At 46.9% G+C, this 19,426-nt stretch overlaps 1 protein-coding gene across 1 annotated transcript; it reads left to right on the top strand.

The window, feature by feature from the left end:
* Positions 1-9,864: 9,864 nt before the first annotated feature.
* LOC143291041 (carbohydrate sulfotransferase 11-like) lies at positions 9,865-11,438 on the top strand (the record flags this gene model as incomplete). Its single annotated transcript, XM_076600626.1, has 1 exon — positions 9,865-11,438. A coding segment is annotated over one exon (1,139 nt), but the record flags the coding sequence as incomplete, so codon positions are not given.
* Between the last annotated feature and the right edge of the window lie 7,988 nt (positions 11,439-19,426).

The raw sequence follows: 19,426 nt of genomic DNA, 5'->3' as shown, positions 1-19,426 counted from the left end.
TTATTTTGCATGTCTTTGGTGCAGATAGTAAAAAAGGGAAATTAATCTGTAATTAATGCTAAGGGGGTTAATTTGCTTTAAAGTGATCTTTCTCATCTTAAACATTACATTTTGAAATTATACTCAAAACACAAAAAGCTTGTGTTTTACTCTCAGTGTACAGGGCTTTCACTATGTTCATTCGCCCAAGTGGTCTTTTTCGGAAAATACTCAAATCAATACTATGAGTGGACTTTCTATTGGCTGAGCCCTGAAAGTCATGGGCAAAAATCAATTGCGTACATATATTTATACATATTCAAAGCGCGTGCTCGCGTTTAACAAAATACTCAATTAAACAAAATACTCAATTTTCATATCAACTTTAAGACTATAAAATCAGATGGTAAAAATGGGGCGTCATTTACCCCGAGACTGATGTCAGTCATTCTTGTTGTAGACTATGCTTGTTAACAACACACTGTGTTCAACAACACATGAAGGCGGTAGAGAAGGGAAAGAAAAAGAACAACAACGGCAGAGACAGCAACCACTGATGAAGTCAGTCAGCCATCCACCCTCAAAACTGACCAGTCTGACAACTCCCCACTGGCTCAGTTTCTGCATCAGCGGCAGACTACCCCGGGCCTGCACTACGAAAACGACACCAGACTAGACAACACAGTGTCACACGCCTTTGAAACACAGCCATCCTGAACAACAGATCCTGTCAACTTGATATCATCTTTATAATCAAGATCAGAACATGTGTGGGTTGAATCAATATTATTCATATCATACAATTTAATATAGATCTGAATACTATGACATGTCTTGTGAATTTGAACTTTGATATTGAATTTCTTCAAACTCACACACACACACACACACACACACACACACACACACACACACACACACACATATATATATATATATATATATATATATATCTGTCATGCACCTCTAATTCAGTAAATACATTCCACATTTGAATATATATATATATATATATATATATATATATATATATATATATATATATATATCTATCTATCTATATCTTGTTCAACTAAGTGAGTGCTGTATGACAGGAGCGCTTGGACCTGAAACCTGATTGGTTTGGATGAAACAGTTTGTAGTGGAGGACATGTTGGTTAATGTGTGTATGTGTGTGTGAGAGAGAGAGAGGTTCTGTAACAATAATTGTGCGCAAAATAGATTCAAATGTGGAATGCATTAACTGAATTAGATGTGTATGAGAAAGAGACAGAGAGAGATTACAAGATAAAATTCTTTATTCATGAGGATAATAGATATATGATAAATGAAAGTTTGTTGTGTTCATATATATATATATATATGTCAGGTCTCTACCTGCCACAGGTACCATGTAACCCTGTGCTACCTGTCACATGCGGGCAGATGGAGCTCGACAGCCCGGGAAGGCAGTCCATCTAAGACAAGGAAAAGTCTGAAGTAAAACCCATGAAGTGCTAAGGAATGCAGGACAGTCTCGACATGCATTGACCCTGGGTCCATGGCCATGTCCCGACTTTCAGTAGCCGTGCCCCCGTGCCTCCGAGGAAGGTTTTTGAGCCAGAGGCTAGGACAAGGACAGTCTGATATAAAACCTACGACCTGAGGACCTCACTGTCACCGTCCCAGCTTGCTAGGCTATGGCAGATGAACCACGGGTGTAAAGGGTGGGGCCAGTACTGCGCACACTGCACTCCACCTAAAAATTCCATTGCGCAGGCTTGAAGGACACGTCCACGTCCGCGCCACCAACTATTCCAAGCCCTGTAGCGATGGGAAAGGGGCGAAAACGGCAGGTGGAAGATGTCACTGGAAGCCGCAGTTCCAATCCTGCATGCAGGCGGTTCAGGATATTGGTCGCCTGATTGTTGACCCGGAGGTGACAGCATCACTCGGCAGCACCCTGAACGACCAAGCAGCCTTTTCTAGGGACAGCACTGCTTGCTCCACACAGAGAGGGGCCTAGAAAAGGTGGTCCAAACAAATGCTCATCTCCATACCCCCCAGTTGGCTAGCCGCGGTCAACGGGCATCTCCAAACGCGGTCGAACAACAATAGAGAAGAAAAGGCCGGCACCTGCCTCACAATTAGGTGCAAAAGGACTAAAGGTAGCATGCTGGAACATCCGAACCATGCGTGACTCTGCAGACAGCAACCACCCAGAAAGGCGTTCCGCTCTAGTCGCACACGAACTTCAGAGACTGAACATTGACATTGCTGCCGTCAGCGAAGTCCGCTTTGCAGGGAAAGGCAGCCTCCAGGAACACAGCGCTGGGTACACCCTCTACTGGTCAGGCAAGCCAGAGACCGAGAGAGGCCTTTATGGCGTAGGCTTTATGGTCAGGAGCACCATTGCCTCCAAGCTTGAAAACCTGCCAACAGGACACTCAGACCGAATTATGTCCATGCGCCTCCCACTACGGAACAAACAGCATGCCACTCTGTTCAGCGTGTACGCTCCAACCCTCCAAGCGGACCCCACAGAAAAGGTCAAGTTTTACACTGATCTGCGCAACCTCGTTCAGAACACCCCTGCTGACGACAAGGTCATCATCCTTGGCGACTTCAATGCCAGAGTTGGCCAAGATTCAGAAGCCTGGAAAGGAGTCCTTGGCAAGCATGGCGTTGGTAATTGCAACGACAATGGGCGCCTTCTTCTCGAGTTCTGTGCAGAGCAGCAGTTTACCATCACCAACACCATTTTCCAGCAGAAGGACAGCCTGAAGACAACGTGGATGCATCCTCGGTCCAAACATTGGCACCTCATTGATTACATCCTGATGCGCCAGAGAGACGTACGAGACGTCCTACACACCCGAGTGATGCCCAGCGCGGAGTGTCATACTGACCACCGCCTCGTCCGCAGCAAGCTCAGGCTCCACTTCAAGCCCAAACCAAAGAAAGGAGGAGCTCCTAGGAAGAAATTCCAGGTCGGCAACTTTCAGTCAGCTGAAGTGAAAGCTGAATTCCAGGCGAAGCTTCAGGACAAACTTGAAGACCCCAGTTGCCCCACAGACCCCTCTCCAGAAGCACTATGGGCACAGCTGAAATCAGCCATCCTGCAGTCCTCTGAAGAAGTCCTAGGGTTCTCGTCGAAAAAGAACAAGGACTGGTTTGACGAAAACAACCAGGAGATCCAGGAATTGCTGGCGAAGAAGAGATCAGCCCACCAGGCTCACCTTGCACAACCGTCTTGTCCGGTGAAGAAAGCAACCTTCCGGCTCATATGCAGCAACCTCCAGCGCAAGCTTCGTGAGATTCAAAATGGGTGGTGGATCAACCTGGCAGAGAGGGCTCAGCTTTGTGCAGACACTGGTGACTACCGGGGCTTATACGAAGCCTTGAAGGCGGTGTACGGTCCCTCATACCAGGTCCAGAGTCCTTTGCGCAGCGCAGACGGCCAGGCGCTCTTCACAGACAAGACGTCGATCCTGAACAGGTGGTCGGAACATTTCCAGGCCCTCTTCAGCGCCAACCGCACGGTTCAAGACTCGGCAATTCTCCGCATCCCACAACAGCCAGTGAAATTACAACTGGACGAGCTACCAACCCTAGAAGAGACTGTCAAGGCCATTGAACAGCTGAAATGTGGCAAGGCAGCAGGGGTTGACGGAATTCCGCCGGAGGCGTGGAAGAATGGAGGCCCAGCACTACACTCCAAACTCCACAACCTCTTTGTCTGCTGCTGGGAGCAAGGCAAACTACCACAGGACCTCCGTGACGCAGTCATCATCACCCTGTATAAAAACAAGGGAGAAAAGTCGGACTGCTCCAACTACAGGGGGATAACTCTGCTCTCCATCGCAGGCAAGATCCTCGCCAGAGTCCTCCTAAATCGGCTGGTGCCTACTATCGCCGAAGAACATCTCCCAGAGAGTCAGTGTGGCTTTAGAGCCAACAGAGGCACCACTGACATGGTCTTCGTTCTCAGACAGCTACAAGAAAAATGTCGGGAACAGAACAAAGGACTGTATGCGACATTCGTCGATCTCACGAAAGCTTTCGACACCGTGAGCAGAAAAGGTCTGTGGGAGATCATGAAACGTCTAGGATGCCCCCCTAAATTCCTCAGCATGGTCATCCAACTACATGAGGAACAGCGTGGACAGGTCAGACACAGCAACGACCTTTCGGAGCCCTTCCCAATTGGAAATGGAGTGAAACAAGGTTGTGTCCTCGCGCCGACCCTCTTCACGATCTTCTTCAGCATGATGCTCCAACAGGCCACTGAAGATCTTGGCGACGACGACGGTATCTTCATCAGATACCGCACTGATGGCAGCCTATTCAACCTGAGGCGGCTACAGGCCCACACCAAGACACTGGAGCAACTCATCAGAGAGCTTCTGTTTGCCGACGATGCTGCCCTCGTCGCCCATACAGAAGCGGCCCTGCAGCGTATAACGTCCTGCTTCGCAGAGGCTGCGCAGCTCTTCGGCCTAGAAGTCAGTCTGAAAAAGTGCGGTATATATATATATATATTCAAATGTGAAATGTATTTACTGAATTAGAGGTGCATGGCAGATATATATATATATATATATATATATATATATATGTGTGTGTGTGTGTGTGTGTGTGTGTGTGTGTGTGTGTGTGTGTGTGTTGGGTCTTACTGAATCAGGGTTATCACAAAAATCTGTAATAAGATGAAAATGTGTTAATGTTGTGAATGTCATTTATTCTAATACTAATTGTAATCATAAAGCAGACAGGCACATTGTTAATACCCATATTGAGTTTTTCACATTGTATTAATTGTTTTCTCTATGATTACGCTTATAATGCATTACGTAATAGTTTAACAAAAAGTTCAGTTACATCTTATATATTTGTATATGTATAAAATGTAATTTAACTTTATTACCTGTCTTGTGTGTGTCTGTGTGTGTCTGTATGTTGGTCACACTGAGGTGCATTTCCTCTTTCATTTGAACAAAAGCAAGTGTGAGTTAAAAATGATTTTTTTCCTTTGTGAATTTTTTTTAGTGAAGAAAAAAATAAATAAAAAAGATAAACAATGTGAAATCCAACACAACTTTGTGTGGTCTATATTTCTATGTTGGGAGGTGCACATGACTTGTTTTGCAATTGAATTTTTTGTGTTTTGATTCAATTATTGTAGTAAGTGCATGTCACAAGTGAGTCTTGAAGGCCTTGCCTCTCTTGTTTTTCATGTACATACATATACATGGATACCTAGACAACCGAAATACTAGGTCATACGCAAATGCTGTGTGTAAACGCACATAACCTAACCAGTAGATATGTTTTTAAAACCTGCGGAATTCAAAGCAATGCAGCTTGACTTCTCGTTACATATTCCAAATTCTCTCTTTTTTTAACTATGCATGTGTCTGTTTATTACCATAGTCGTCTGTCTCTAGCATGCTACAGATCCCAGCTTACAGCTGAATATAGTATCTGGTTACTGGCTGACTCACTATGTTCGGTTCGGTTGGGTGTGTATGTGTGTGAGAGAGAGAGAGAGAGAGAGAGAGAGAGAGCGTGCGTGCGTGTGTGCGTGTGTGTGTGTCCATGGTAAACTTTAATAACAAATTCGGTTTTTTTCTGGAAAATACTTTGCCAATACCAAATTTGGACGAAACATAGTGGAACAAAATATTTAGTCATACCAAAATCAGGTTGTATGTCTTCCGGGTTAAGCCGTATTTCCAGATCCAGAAAATCATGATTGAGCTCTTCCCAACAGCCTGAACATATGTTTGCGTTTGAAATCGTTTTTCTTGTTAAAAAAAGAAAGAAAACACACACACACACACACACACACACACACACACACACACACACACACACACACACACACACACACACACATTTTGGACAGAACATCCACAAAGATACTAACTACACCATCGACATGTTTTTTGTATATGAATATTTCAAAGTGGATACTGAATTAACTACAGTAAACATAAGAGGAAATTTTGAATTGACGGCACCTCAGTTTCGGTGGCATACACTAGTCTGCGCAGATCTGGAGAATACGGCAACATGTTATTGTTTCTATGGTATTACTATTAATTTTGCTGTTACTGGAAAGCGCTTTGAGTTTTTGAAGGCACTATATAAATTTTCACTGTCATTATTATCATTAACATGTTGCGGCGTACCTGAGGCGATGGCAATGTTATCGAACAGGAAAAAATCTTAATAGTCCGGATTCATCAAAGTATCATGATTTGAATGTTGTGTGTTATCACCTCGAATACACCTATAAAGTAAAGACTTTATCGCGCTAAAAATACATAAGTTTAAATGTTAACTTTGGGTGTTAGTAAGCATGCGTGTTTTGAGTAAGTCTTCTTGCTTTCGAAATTAACATGTACTTGTACCTTCCCCCCCAAGCTTTACAGTATTTAATACAAAACACACTTTTAACCATTTCTCTCTCTCTCTCTCTCTCTCTCTCTCTCTCTCTCTCTCTCTCTCACACACACACACACACACACACACACACACACACACACACACACACACACACACACACACACACACACACACACACACACACACACACACACACACATTAACAAACATATCCTCCACTACAAACTGTTTCATCCAAACCAATCTGGTTTCAGGTCCAAGCGCTCCTGTCATACAGCACTCACTTAGTCGAACAATGGCTCACAGATACAAACAATAATGAAATTACTGGTGTTCTCGTTGTAGATTTTATGAAAACATTCGATGTAATAGACCACACTTTTCTTTTGAGAAAAACTAAAATTGTATGGCTTTTCTGGGAATACACTTGAACTCATATCCTCATTTCTATCAGACAAAACACAAATTGTATCTATTAATGAATCTCAATCCTCTTTACAGTCTATCTATTATGGAGTACCTCGAGGTTCAGTTCTTGGTCCACTACACTACACTACACTACACTACACTACACTACAGCACTGCACAAACTACACTACACTACACTAAACTACACTACACTACAGCACTGCACAACACTACCCTACCCTACACTACACTACTGCACTACACCGCACTGCTCTACACTACACTACACTGCTCTACACTACACTACACTGCACAACACTGCATTACACTACATTGCACTGCACTGCAGTACACTGCATCACACTACACTGCATAACACTGCACTGCACTGCACTACACTACACTACAATGCACTGCACTACACTGCACAGCACTACACTACACTACACTGCACTGCACTACACTACACTACACTACACTATACTACACTGCACTGCACTCCACTACAGCACTACACTGCACTACACCACACTACACTACGCTACGCAACACTGCACTACACTACACTATACTATACCACACTACACTACATTGCACTGCACTACACTGCACTACACTACACTGCACTACACTACACTACACCACACCACAATACACTACACTGCACTCCACTTCACTATACTACAGCACTCCACTGCACTACACCACACTACACTACACTACACTACACTACACTGCACTGCACTACACTACACTGCACAACACTACTCTGCACTACATTACACTACACTACACTGCACTCCACTCCACTATACTACACCGCACTGCACTGCACTCCACTACAGCACTACACTGCACTACACCACACTACACTACACAATACCACACTACACTACGCTACACTATACTACACTACATTACACTACACTACTCTACAGCACTACACTACAGTACTACACTACACTGCACTACACTACACTACACTACACTACACTACACTACAGCACTACATTGCACTACACTACACTACACTACACTACAGCACTACACTGCTCTACACTACACTACACTACACTGCGCTACACTGCACTGCACTACACTGCGCTACAGCACTACACTGCTCTACAGTACACTACACTGCACTACACTGCACTACACTACACTACACTGCACTGCACTGCATCGCACTGCACTGAACTACACTACACTACACTGCACTACAGCACTACACTGCTCTACACTACACTACACTACACTACACTGTACTGCACTACACTACACTGCACTGCACTGCACTGCACTGCACTGCACTACACTACACTGCACTACACTACACTACACTGCACTACACTACACTACACTACACTACACTACACTGCACTGCACGGCACTACTCCACTCCACTACACTACACTACACTACACTACACTACACTACACTACACTACACTACACTGCACTGCACGGCACTACTCCACTACACTACACTACACTGCACTACACTACACTACACTGCACGGCACGGCACGGCACGGCACGGCACTGCACTGCACTGCACTACACACTTCACTACACTACACTGCACTACACTACACTACACTACACTACACTACACTACACGGCACTACTACACTACACTATACTACTCTACACTACACTGCACTGCACTACACTACACTACACTGCACTACACTACACTACACTGCACTGCACTACACTACACTGCACTGCACTGCACTACACTGCACTTCACTACACTACACTGCACTGCACTACACACTTCACTACACTACACTGCACTACACTACACTGCACTTCACTACACTACACTACACTACACTGCGCTACACTACACTGCACAACACTACACTACATTACGCTGCACAGCACTGAACACTGCATCGCACTGCACTGAACTACACTACACTACACTGCACTACAGCACTACACTGCTCTACACTACACTACACTACTCTACACTACACTACACTGTACTGCACTACACTACACTGCACTGCACTGCACTGCACTGCACTGCACTACACTACACTGCACTACACTGCACTACACTGCACTACACTGCACTACACTACACTGCACTGCACGGCACTACTCCACTCCACTACACTACACTACACTACACTACACTACACTACACTACACTACACTACACGGCACGGCACGGCACGGCACTACTCCACTACACTACACTGCACTGCACTACACTACACTACACGGCACGGCACGGCACGGCACGGCACGGCACTGCACTGCACTGCACTAAACACTTCACTACACTACACTGCACTACACTACACTACACTACACGGCACGGCACGGCACGGCACGGCACTGCACTGCACTGCACTACACACTTCACTACACTACACTGCACTACACTACACTACACTACACTACACTACACGGCACTACTACACTACACTATACTACTCTACACTACACTGCACTGCACTACACTACACTACACTGCACTGCACTACACTACACTACACTACACTGCACTGCACTACACTACACTGCACTGCACTGCACTACACTGCACTTCACTACACTACACTGCACTGCACACTTCACTACACTACACTGCACTACACTACACTGCACTTCACTACACTACACTACACTACACTGCGCTACACTACACTGCACAACACTACACTACATTACGCTGCACAGCACTACACTTAGCTACACTGTACTACACTGCACTCCACTCCAGTATACTACACTGCACTGCACTGTACTGCACCGCACTCCACTACATTACACTACACTACACTACACTACACTACACTACACTACACTGCACTGCACTGCACTACACTATACTACACTACACTGCACGACACTACTACACTACACTATACTACACTACACTACACTGCACTGCACGGCACTGCTACACTACACTATACTACTCTACACTACACTGCACTGCACTACACTACACTACACTACACTACACTACACTATACTGCCCTGCCCTGCACTACGCTACACTACACTACACTACACTACACTACAAGGAAGCACGTTACTGTTACAGTGGCATCGCTGCTGTTGCCAGTGAAGACAAGCGGGCCTGGCGGTCAGCCCGCCAGCCGGAAAGACCCGGGGCAGCAGCGGACCTTCCCGGCCAGTGCCGCTGACCTTTTCGCTTCCCACGACGTTGGCGGCGAGTCCCCGGACCTGCTGAACGACCTGTTCCAGAGGTCAGCCCGCCTGCAGCAGGCATGTGCCCGACACCGCTCTCTGGGTCTGGTCACCGGCATCTTCACGCACGATCCCTCCCGCGTGGCCTATTGCTTTCTGCCCAAAGTGGGCTGCACGTTCTGGATCCGGGTCTTCTCCTTCCTGCACAACTTCACGGGGGACGCGGTCAGCTCTCCCTGGGACATCCCCCGCCTGAAGGTGCACGGCACCAGGCACTCCCACGGCCTGCCCTGGGGAGCCGTCCGGGACAAAGCCATGCACTTCCTGCGCTTCATGTTTGTGCGACATCCCTTCTCCCGCCTATGGAGCGCTTACGTCGACAAGCTCTTCCTCCCGGACTTCTGGCAGGAGGTCGGTGTTCCGGCCGTCCACAGAGTCCGGGGCCAGAACGCCACGCCAGCGGCTCGGAAGTGCGGCCACGACGTGACGTTCCCGGAGTTCGTGCAGTTCAGTCTGACGGCGCACGAGCCGCACTGGGAGCCCATCTACCTGCGCTGTGACCCCTGCCAGTTCCAGCCCGCCTTGGTGGGCAGCATGAAGACCTTCACCCAGGATAGCCTCTTCATGCTGCGCCGCATGGGCATGGACTGGGTGCTGAGGGACGTGGACTACCACGCCCAGAAAGAGAAGGAGCTGACCACTTTGGTCCACTACAATTTTGAGCGTGTCCGCAGCAAGAAGTTTTACACGTCGTGCGTAAACAGCACCACCCTCACCCGCCGGCTGTGGAAGGCTTTCCAGGTGAACGGGTACATCCCCGACACGGCGCCCGTCCCCAAGCCCTCGTCCGGGGCGCTGTCTGTCAGGGAGTTCCAGGATCAGGTGCTGAGGGCCTTCAGGGCGGCGTCGCCCAACAGCAAAGAACTCAAGTTGCAAAAGCAAGACTACCTGCGCAAGGCCTTGACCTCCTTGTCTCCAGAGCTGATGGCCAAGGTCAAGGCCAAGTACGCGCCTGATATGGCCTACTTTGGCTTCGATGACACCAATTACTGACTTTTTTGGTTTGGTTATTGGTGGGCTTTGATTTTTTTAATGTTTGATGTGGTTCTTTTCCCATCAGATGCCGTTATTGTGGGATTTCTTTCTTTAATGTATGATGTGGTTCTTTTCCCATCAAATGCCGTTATTGTGGGATTTCTTTCTTTAATGTTTGATGTGGCTCTTTTCCCATCAAATACCGTTATTGTGGGATTTCTTTCTTTAATGTTTGATGTGGCTCTTTTCCCATCAGATGCCGTTATTGTGGGATTTCTTTTTTTAATGTTTGATGTGGCTCTTTTCCCATCAAATACCGTTATTGTGGGATTTCTTTCTTTAATGTATGATGCGGCTCTTTTCCCATCAAATACCGTTATTGTGGGATTTCTCATTCAACCTTGCCTTTGGTCCAAACCTATCTCACAACCTCGCCCACTAGTCATGTGTTTTTTGTGTGTGGAATTTCTGGGGGGGGTTTGTGTTTGTTTGTTGTGGGTTTTTTTTAGTTATCTGATCCACGTTGTGTTGTTTTTTCCTTGGTGTGCCTCAGCATTCAGTGCCAGACACGTGCTGTTCAACACGCACAGCAAGCCTCTCCACTCATGGACAGTCAACCAGTCAGCAGTTTTTGACAGCTGCTACACAGCCATACAATCCTTACTGTCGTGGGCAGACAGAACATTTCTTGTATGCTGTTTGGAGCGGACCACTGACACCGAACAGACTGAACAAAGCTATGTCAGAGACACTGTACAGACTGAACAAAGACACCATACAGACTGAACAAAGCTATGTCAGAGACACTGTACAGACTGAACAAAGACACCATACAGACTGAACAAAGCTATGTCAGAGACACTGTACAGACTGAACAAAGACACCGTACAGACTGAACAAAGCCATGTCAGAGACACTGTACAGACTGAACAAAGACACCGTACAGACTGAACAAAGCTATGTCAGAGACACTGTACAGACTGAACAAAGCTATGTCTGAGACACCTTACAGACTGAACAAAGCTATGTCACAGACACCGTACAGACTGAACAAAGCTATGTCTGAGACACCTTACAGACTGAACAAAGCTATGTCACAGACACCGTACAGACTGTACAAAGCTATGTCACAGACACCGTACAGACTGTACAAAGCTATGTCACAGACACCGTACAGACTGAACAAACCTATGTCACAGACACTGTACAGACTGAACAAACCTATGTCACAGACACTGTACAAACTGAACAAAGCTATGTCACAGACACCGTTCAGACTGAACAAAGCTGTGCTTGAGATACCGTACATACTGAACAAATTTATATCTAAGACACGATACAAAGCTATGTCCGAGACACCGTTCAGACTGAAGAAAGACACTGTACAGACTAAATAAAGTTATGTCTGAGACACCGTACAGACTGAACAAAGCTATGTCACAGACACCGTACAGACTAAACAAAGACACCATACAGACTGAACAAAGACACCATACAGACTGAACAAAGCCATGTCTGAGACACCGTACAGACTGAACAAAGCTATGTCTGAGACACCGTACAGACTGAAGAAAGACACTGTACAGACTAAATAAAGTTATGTCTGAGACACAGTACAGACTGAACAAAGACACCATACAGACTGAACAAAGCCATGTCTGAGACACCGTACAGACTGAACAAAGCCATGTCTGAGACACCGTACAGACTGAACAAAGCCATGTCTGAGACACCGTACAGACTGAACAAAGCTATGTCTGAGACACCGTACAGACTGAACAAAGCTATGTCTGAGACACCGTACAGACTGAACAAAGCTATGTCACAGACACCGTACAGACTGAACAAAGCTATGTCACAGACACCGAACAGACTGAACAAAGCTATGTCACAGACACCGTACAGACTAGCTATGTCTGAGACACCGTACAGACTGAACAAGTGCAGACTGAACAAAGACACCTTACAGATTGAACGAAGCCATGTCTGAGACTGTACAGACTGAACAAAACTATATCTGAGACACCGTACAGACTGAACAAACTGCATCTGAGACACTGTACACACTGAACAAAGCTATGTCTGAGACACATACAGACATAAACTATATCTGAGACACCGTACAGACTGAACAAAGCTATGTCTGAGACACCGTACAGACTGAACAAAGCTATGTCACAGACACCGTACAGACTGAACAAAGCTATGTCACAGACACCGAACAGACTGAACAAAGCTATGTCACAGACACCGTACAGACTAGCTATGTCACAGACACCGTACAGACTGAACAAAGCTATGTCACAGACACCGAACAGACTGAACAAAGCTATGTCACAGACACCGTACAGACTGAACAAAGCTATGTCACAGACACCGTACAGACTGAACAAAGCTATGTCACAGACACTGTACAGACTGAACAAAGCTATGTCTGAGACATCGTACAGACTGAACAAAGCTATGTCTGAGACACTGTATAGACTGAACAAAGCTATGTCACAGACACCGTACAGACTGAACAAAGCTATGTCTGAGACACTGTACAGACTGAACAAAGCTATGTCTGAGACATCGTACAGACTGAACAAAACTATGTCTGAGACACCGTACAGACTGAACAAAGTTATATCTGAGACACTGTATAGACTGAACAAAGCTATGTTACAGACACCGTACAGACTGAACAAAGCTATGTCACAGACACTGTACAGACTGAATAAAGCCATGTCTGAGGTCAAAGAAAGCTATGTCTAAGGTCAAATGCGGCCCAGTGAGCACTGGTTCATATCCTTTTTCGTGATATTCAGGTCAGCAGCCACTTTCATGAAAACCATTCTACAAGTGCTTATAAGAATGCTTGGAAACCACAGTTGTTCCAATTCTACAACTGCTTATAAGAATGCTTGGAAACTACAGTTGTTCCAATTCTACAACTGCTTATAAGAATGCTTGGAAACTACAGTTGTTCTAATTCTACATCTCTCAGTGACACAAGAATGCTTGGAAACCACATTTGTTCCAATTCTACAAATCTCAGTGACATAAGAATGCTTGGAAACTACAATTGTTCTAATTCTACAGCTCTCAGTGACATAAGAATGCTTGGAAACTACAATTGTTCTAATTCTACAGCTCTCAGTGACATAAGAATGCTTGGAAACCACATTTGTTCCAATTCTACAAATCTCAGTGACATAAGAATGCTTGGAAACTACAATTGTTCTAATTCTACAGCTCTCAGTGACATAAGAATGCTTGGAAACCACATTTGTTCCAATTCTACAAATCTCAGTGACATAAGAATGCTTGGAAACTACAATTGTTCTAATTCTACAGCTCTCAGTGACATATGAATGCTTGGAAACTGCAGTTGTTCTAATTCTACAACTCTCAGTGACATAAGAATGCTTGGAAACTACAATTGTTCTAATTCTACAGCTCTCAGTGACACAAGAATGCTGGGAAACTACAGTTGTTCTAATTCTACATCTCTCAGTGACATAAGAATGCTTGGAAACTACAGTTGTTCTAATTCTACAGCTCTCAGTGACACAAGAATGCTTGGAAACTGCAGTTGTTCTAATTCTACAACTCTCGGTGATACAAGAATGTTTGGAAACCACTCTCAGTGACATACGAATGCTTGGAAACCACTCTCAGTGACATACGAATGCTTGGAAACCACTCTCAGTGACATACGAATGCTTGGAAACCACTCTCAGTGACATACGAATGCTTGGAAACCACTCTCAGTGATACATGAATGCTTGGAGACCACTCTCAGTGATACATGAATGCTTGGAAACCACAGCTGTCATAATTCTACAACTGAGTGATCATCGCGCTCGTTAACACAACTCCATCCTTTCTTGACCGTGCGCGCGCACCCGCGCATACTCACATCATTCTATACTCATAAGCGTGTGTGTATGTAATGTGTGTGTGTGTGTGTGTGTGTGTGTGTGTGTGTGTGTGTGTGTGTGTGTGTGTGTGTGCGTGCGTACGTGTGTGCGTACATGTGTGCGCTTGCGTGTGTTTATGGTGCGGACTTGAGGGAGTGGTCTCTTTTGACATTGTAATTTTATTGAACATGTATCTGCTTTTACCTGATCATTTCTAGGTGTATTTTTCATGTCTTTTGGTGTGTTGTGAAAATGACTTTTATCATAGGATTTATTTGGAAACTTGCACTCGACGTTTCCTTTCAAAGTCTGATGAGTCTGCTGTCTTTGGTCTTTCGTTTTGTGTGACTTCATTGGTTGTGTGTTGATTTTGTTTTTTCTTCACTCAAAACTCCACCCCCCCTCTCTCTCTCACTCTCTCTCTCTCTCTCTCTCTGCCCGCCTGTCTTTCTCTGCCTCTCTCTGTCGTTCTGTCTCTCCCTCTCTCTCATACTGACAGAACAGAATGATTATGATTACGATGACAACCTTTTCCTTCCCCTGTGGATTGAAGACCCGGTTCCCACCAGTCTGGCCAAGACTGTCATAGGACTCTTCAGTAAACACCCGGTTCCCACCAGTCTGGCCAAGACTGTCATAGGACTCTTCAGTAAACACCCGGTTCCCACCAGTCTGGCCAAGACTGTCACAGGACTCTTCAGTAAACACCCGGTTCCCACCAGTCTGGCCAAGACTGTCACAGGACTCTTCAGTAAACACCCGGTTCCCACCAGTCTGGCCAAGACTGTCATAGGACTCTTCAGTAAACACCCGGTTCCCACCAGTCTGGCCAAGACTGTCATAGGACTCTTCAGTAAACACCCGGTTCCCACCAGTCTGGCCAAGACTGTCATAGGACTCTTCAGTAAACACCCGGTTCCCACCAGTCTGGCCAAGACTGTCATAGGACTCTTCAGTAAACACCCGGTTCCCACCAGTCTGGCCAAGACTGTCATAGGACTCTTCAGTAAACACCCGGTTCCCACCAGTCTGGCCAAGACTGTCATAGGACTCTTCAGTAAACACCCGGTTCCCACCAGTCTGGCCAAGACTGTCATAGGACTCTTCAGTAAACACCCGGTTCCCACCAGTCTGGCCAAGACTGTCATAGGACTCTTCAGTAAACACCCGGTTCCCACCAGTCTGGCCAAGACTGTCATAGGACTCTTCAGTAAACACCCGGTTCCCACCAGTCTGGCCAAGACTGTCATAGGACTCTTCAGTAAACACCCGGTTCCCACCAGTCTGGCCAAGACTGTCATAGGACTCTTCAGTAAACACCCGGTTTCCACCAGTCTGGCCAAGACTGTCATAGGACTCTTCAGTAAACACCCGGTTCCCACCAGTCTGGCCAAGACTGTCATAGGACTCTTCAGTAAACACCCGGTTCCCACCAGTCTGGCCAAGACTGTCATAGGACTCTTCAGTAAACACCCGGTTCCCACCAGTCTGGCCAAGACTGTCATAGGACTCTTCAGTAAACACCCGGTTCCCACCAATCTGGCCAAGACTGTCATAGGACTCTTCAGTAAACACCCGGTTCCCACCAGTCTGGCCAAGACTGTCATAGGACTCTTCAGTAAACACCCGGTTCCCACCAGTCTGACCAAGACTGTCATAGGACTCGTCAGTAAACACCCGGTTCCCACCAGTCTGGCCAAGACTGTCATAGGACTCTTCAGTAAACACCCGGTTCCCACCAGTCTGGCCAAGACTGTCATAGGACTCTTCAGTAAACACCCGGTTCCCACCAGTCTGGCCAAGACTGTCATAGGACTCTTCAGTAAACACCCGGTTCCCACCAGTCTGGCCAAGACTGTCATAGGACTCTTCAGTAAACACCCGGTTCCCACCAGTCTGGCCAAGACTGTCATAGGACTCTTCAGTAAACACCCGGTTCCCACCAGTCTGGCCAAGACTGTCATAGGACTCTTCAGTAAACACCCGGTTCCCACCAATCTGGCCAAGACTGTCATAGGACTCTTCAGTAAACACCCGGTTCCCACCAGTCTGGCCAAGACTGTCATAGGACTCTTCAGTAAACACCCGGTTCCCACCAGTCTGACCAAGACTGTCATAGGACTCGTCAGTAAACACCCGGTTCCCACCAGTCTGGCCAAGACTGTCATAGGACTCTTCAGTAAACACCCGGTTCCCACCAGTCTGGCCAAGACTGTCATAGGACTCTTCAGTAAACACCCGGTTCCCACCAGTCTGGCCAAGACTGTCATAGGACTCTTCAGTAAACACCCGGTTCCCACCAGTCTGGCCAAGACTGTCATAGGACTCTTCAGTAAACACCCGGTTCCCACCAGTCTGACCAAGACTGTCATAGGACTCTTCAGTAAACACCCGGTTCCCACCAGTCTGGCCAAGACTGTCATAGGACTCTTCAGTAAACACCCGGTTCCCACCAATCTGGCCAAGACTGTCATAGGACTCTTCAGTAAACACCCGGTTCCCACCAATCTGGCCAAGACTGTCATAGGACTCTTCAGTAAACACCCGGTTCCCACCAATCTGGCCAAGACTGTCATAGGACTCTTCAGTAAACACCCGGTTCCCACCAGTCTGGCCAAGACTGTCATAGGACTCTTCAGTAAACACCCGGTTCCCACCAATCTGGCCAAGACTGTCATAGGACTCTTCAGTAAACACCCGGTTCCCACCAATCTGGCCAAGACTGTCATAGGACTCTTCAGTAAACACCCGGTTCCCACCAGTCTGGCCAAGACTGTCATAGGACTCTTCAGTAAACACCCGGTTCCCACCAATCTGGCCAAGACTGTCATAGGACTCTTCAGTAAACACCCGGTTCCCACCAATCTGGCCAAGACTGTCATAGGACTCTTCAGTAAACACCCGGTTCCCACCAATCTGGCCAAGACTGTCATAGGACTCTTCAGTAAACACCCGGTTCCCACCAATCTGGCCAAGACTGTCATAGGACTCTTCAGTAAACACCCGGTTCCCACCAATCTGGCCAAGACTGTCATAGGACTCTTCAGTAAACACCCGGTTCCCACCAATCTGGCCAAGACTGTCATAGGACTCTTCAGTAAACACCCGGTTCCCACCAGTCTGGCCAAGACTGTCATAGGACTCTTCAGTAAACACCCGGTTCCCACCAGTCTGGCCAAGACTGTCATAGGACTCTTCAGTAAACACCCGGTTCCCACCAGTCTGGCCAAGACTGTCATAGGACTCTTCAGTAAACACCCGGTTCCCACCAATCTGGCCAAGACTGTCATAGGACTCTTCAGTAAACACCCGGTTCCCACCAGTCTGGCCAAGACTGTCATAGGACTCTTCAGTAAACACCCGGTTCCCACCAGTCTGACCAAGACTGTCATAGGACTCTTCAGTAAACACCCGGTTCCCACCAGTCTGGCCAAGACTGTCATAGGACTCTTCAGTAAACACCCGGTTCCCACCAGTCTGGCCAAGACTGTCATAGGACTCTTCAGTAAACACCCGGTTCCCACCAGTCTGGCCAAGACTGTCATAGGACTCTTCAGTAAACACCCGGTTCCCACCAGTCTGGCCAAGACTGTCATAGGACTCTTCAGTAAACACCCGGTTCCCACCAATCTGGCCAAGACTGTCATAGGACTCTTCAGTAAACACCCGGTTCCCACCAGTCTGGCCAAGACTGTCATAGGACTCTTCAGTAAACACCCGGTTCCCACCAGTCTGACCAAGACTGTCATAGGACTCGTCAGTAAACACCCGGTTCCCACCAGTCTGGCCAAGACTGTCATAGGACTCTTCAGTAAACACCCGGTTCCCACCAGTCTGGCCAAGACTGTCATAGGACTCTTCAGTAAACACCCGGTTCCCACCAGTCTGGCCAAGACTGTCATAGGACTCTTCAGTAAACACCCGGTTCCCACCAGTCTGGCCAAGACTGTCATAGGACTCTTCAGTAAACACCCGGTTCCCACCAGTCTGGCCAAGACTGTCATAGGACTCTTCAGTAAACACCCGGTTCCCACCAGTCTGGCCAAGACTGTCATAGGACTCTTCAGTAAACACCCGGTTCCCACCAATCTGGCCAAGACTGTCATAGGACTCTTCAGTAAACACCCGGTTCCCACCAGTCTGGCCAAGACTGTCATAGGACTCTTCAGTAAACACCCGGTTCCCACCAGTCTGACCAAGACTGTCATAGGACTCGTCAGTAAACACCCGGTTCCCACCAGTCTGGCCAAGACTGTCATAGGACTCTTCAGTAAACACCCGGTTCCCACCAGTCTGGCCAAGACTGTCATAGGACTCTTCAGTAAACACCCGGTTCCCACCAGTCTGGCCAAGACTGTCATAGGACTCTTCAGTAAACACCCGGTTCCCACCAGTCTGGCCAAGACTGTCATAGGACTCTTCAGTAAACACCCGGTTCCCACCAGTCTGACCAAGACTGTCATAGGACTCTTCAGTAAACACCCGGTTCCCACCAGTCTGGCCAAGACTGTCATAGGACTCTTCAGTAAACACCCG

This window comes from Babylonia areolata, chromosome 16, assembly GCF_041734735.1.
Source record: "Babylonia areolata isolate BAREFJ2019XMU chromosome 16, ASM4173473v1, whole genome shotgun sequence".
Classification (NCBI taxonomy): Eukaryota; Metazoa; Mollusca; class Gastropoda; order Neogastropoda; family Buccinidae; genus Babylonia; species Babylonia areolata.
The sequence above is the reverse complement of the archived record's forward strand: the minus strand, read 5'-3'. Positions and strand labels throughout refer to the sequence as shown.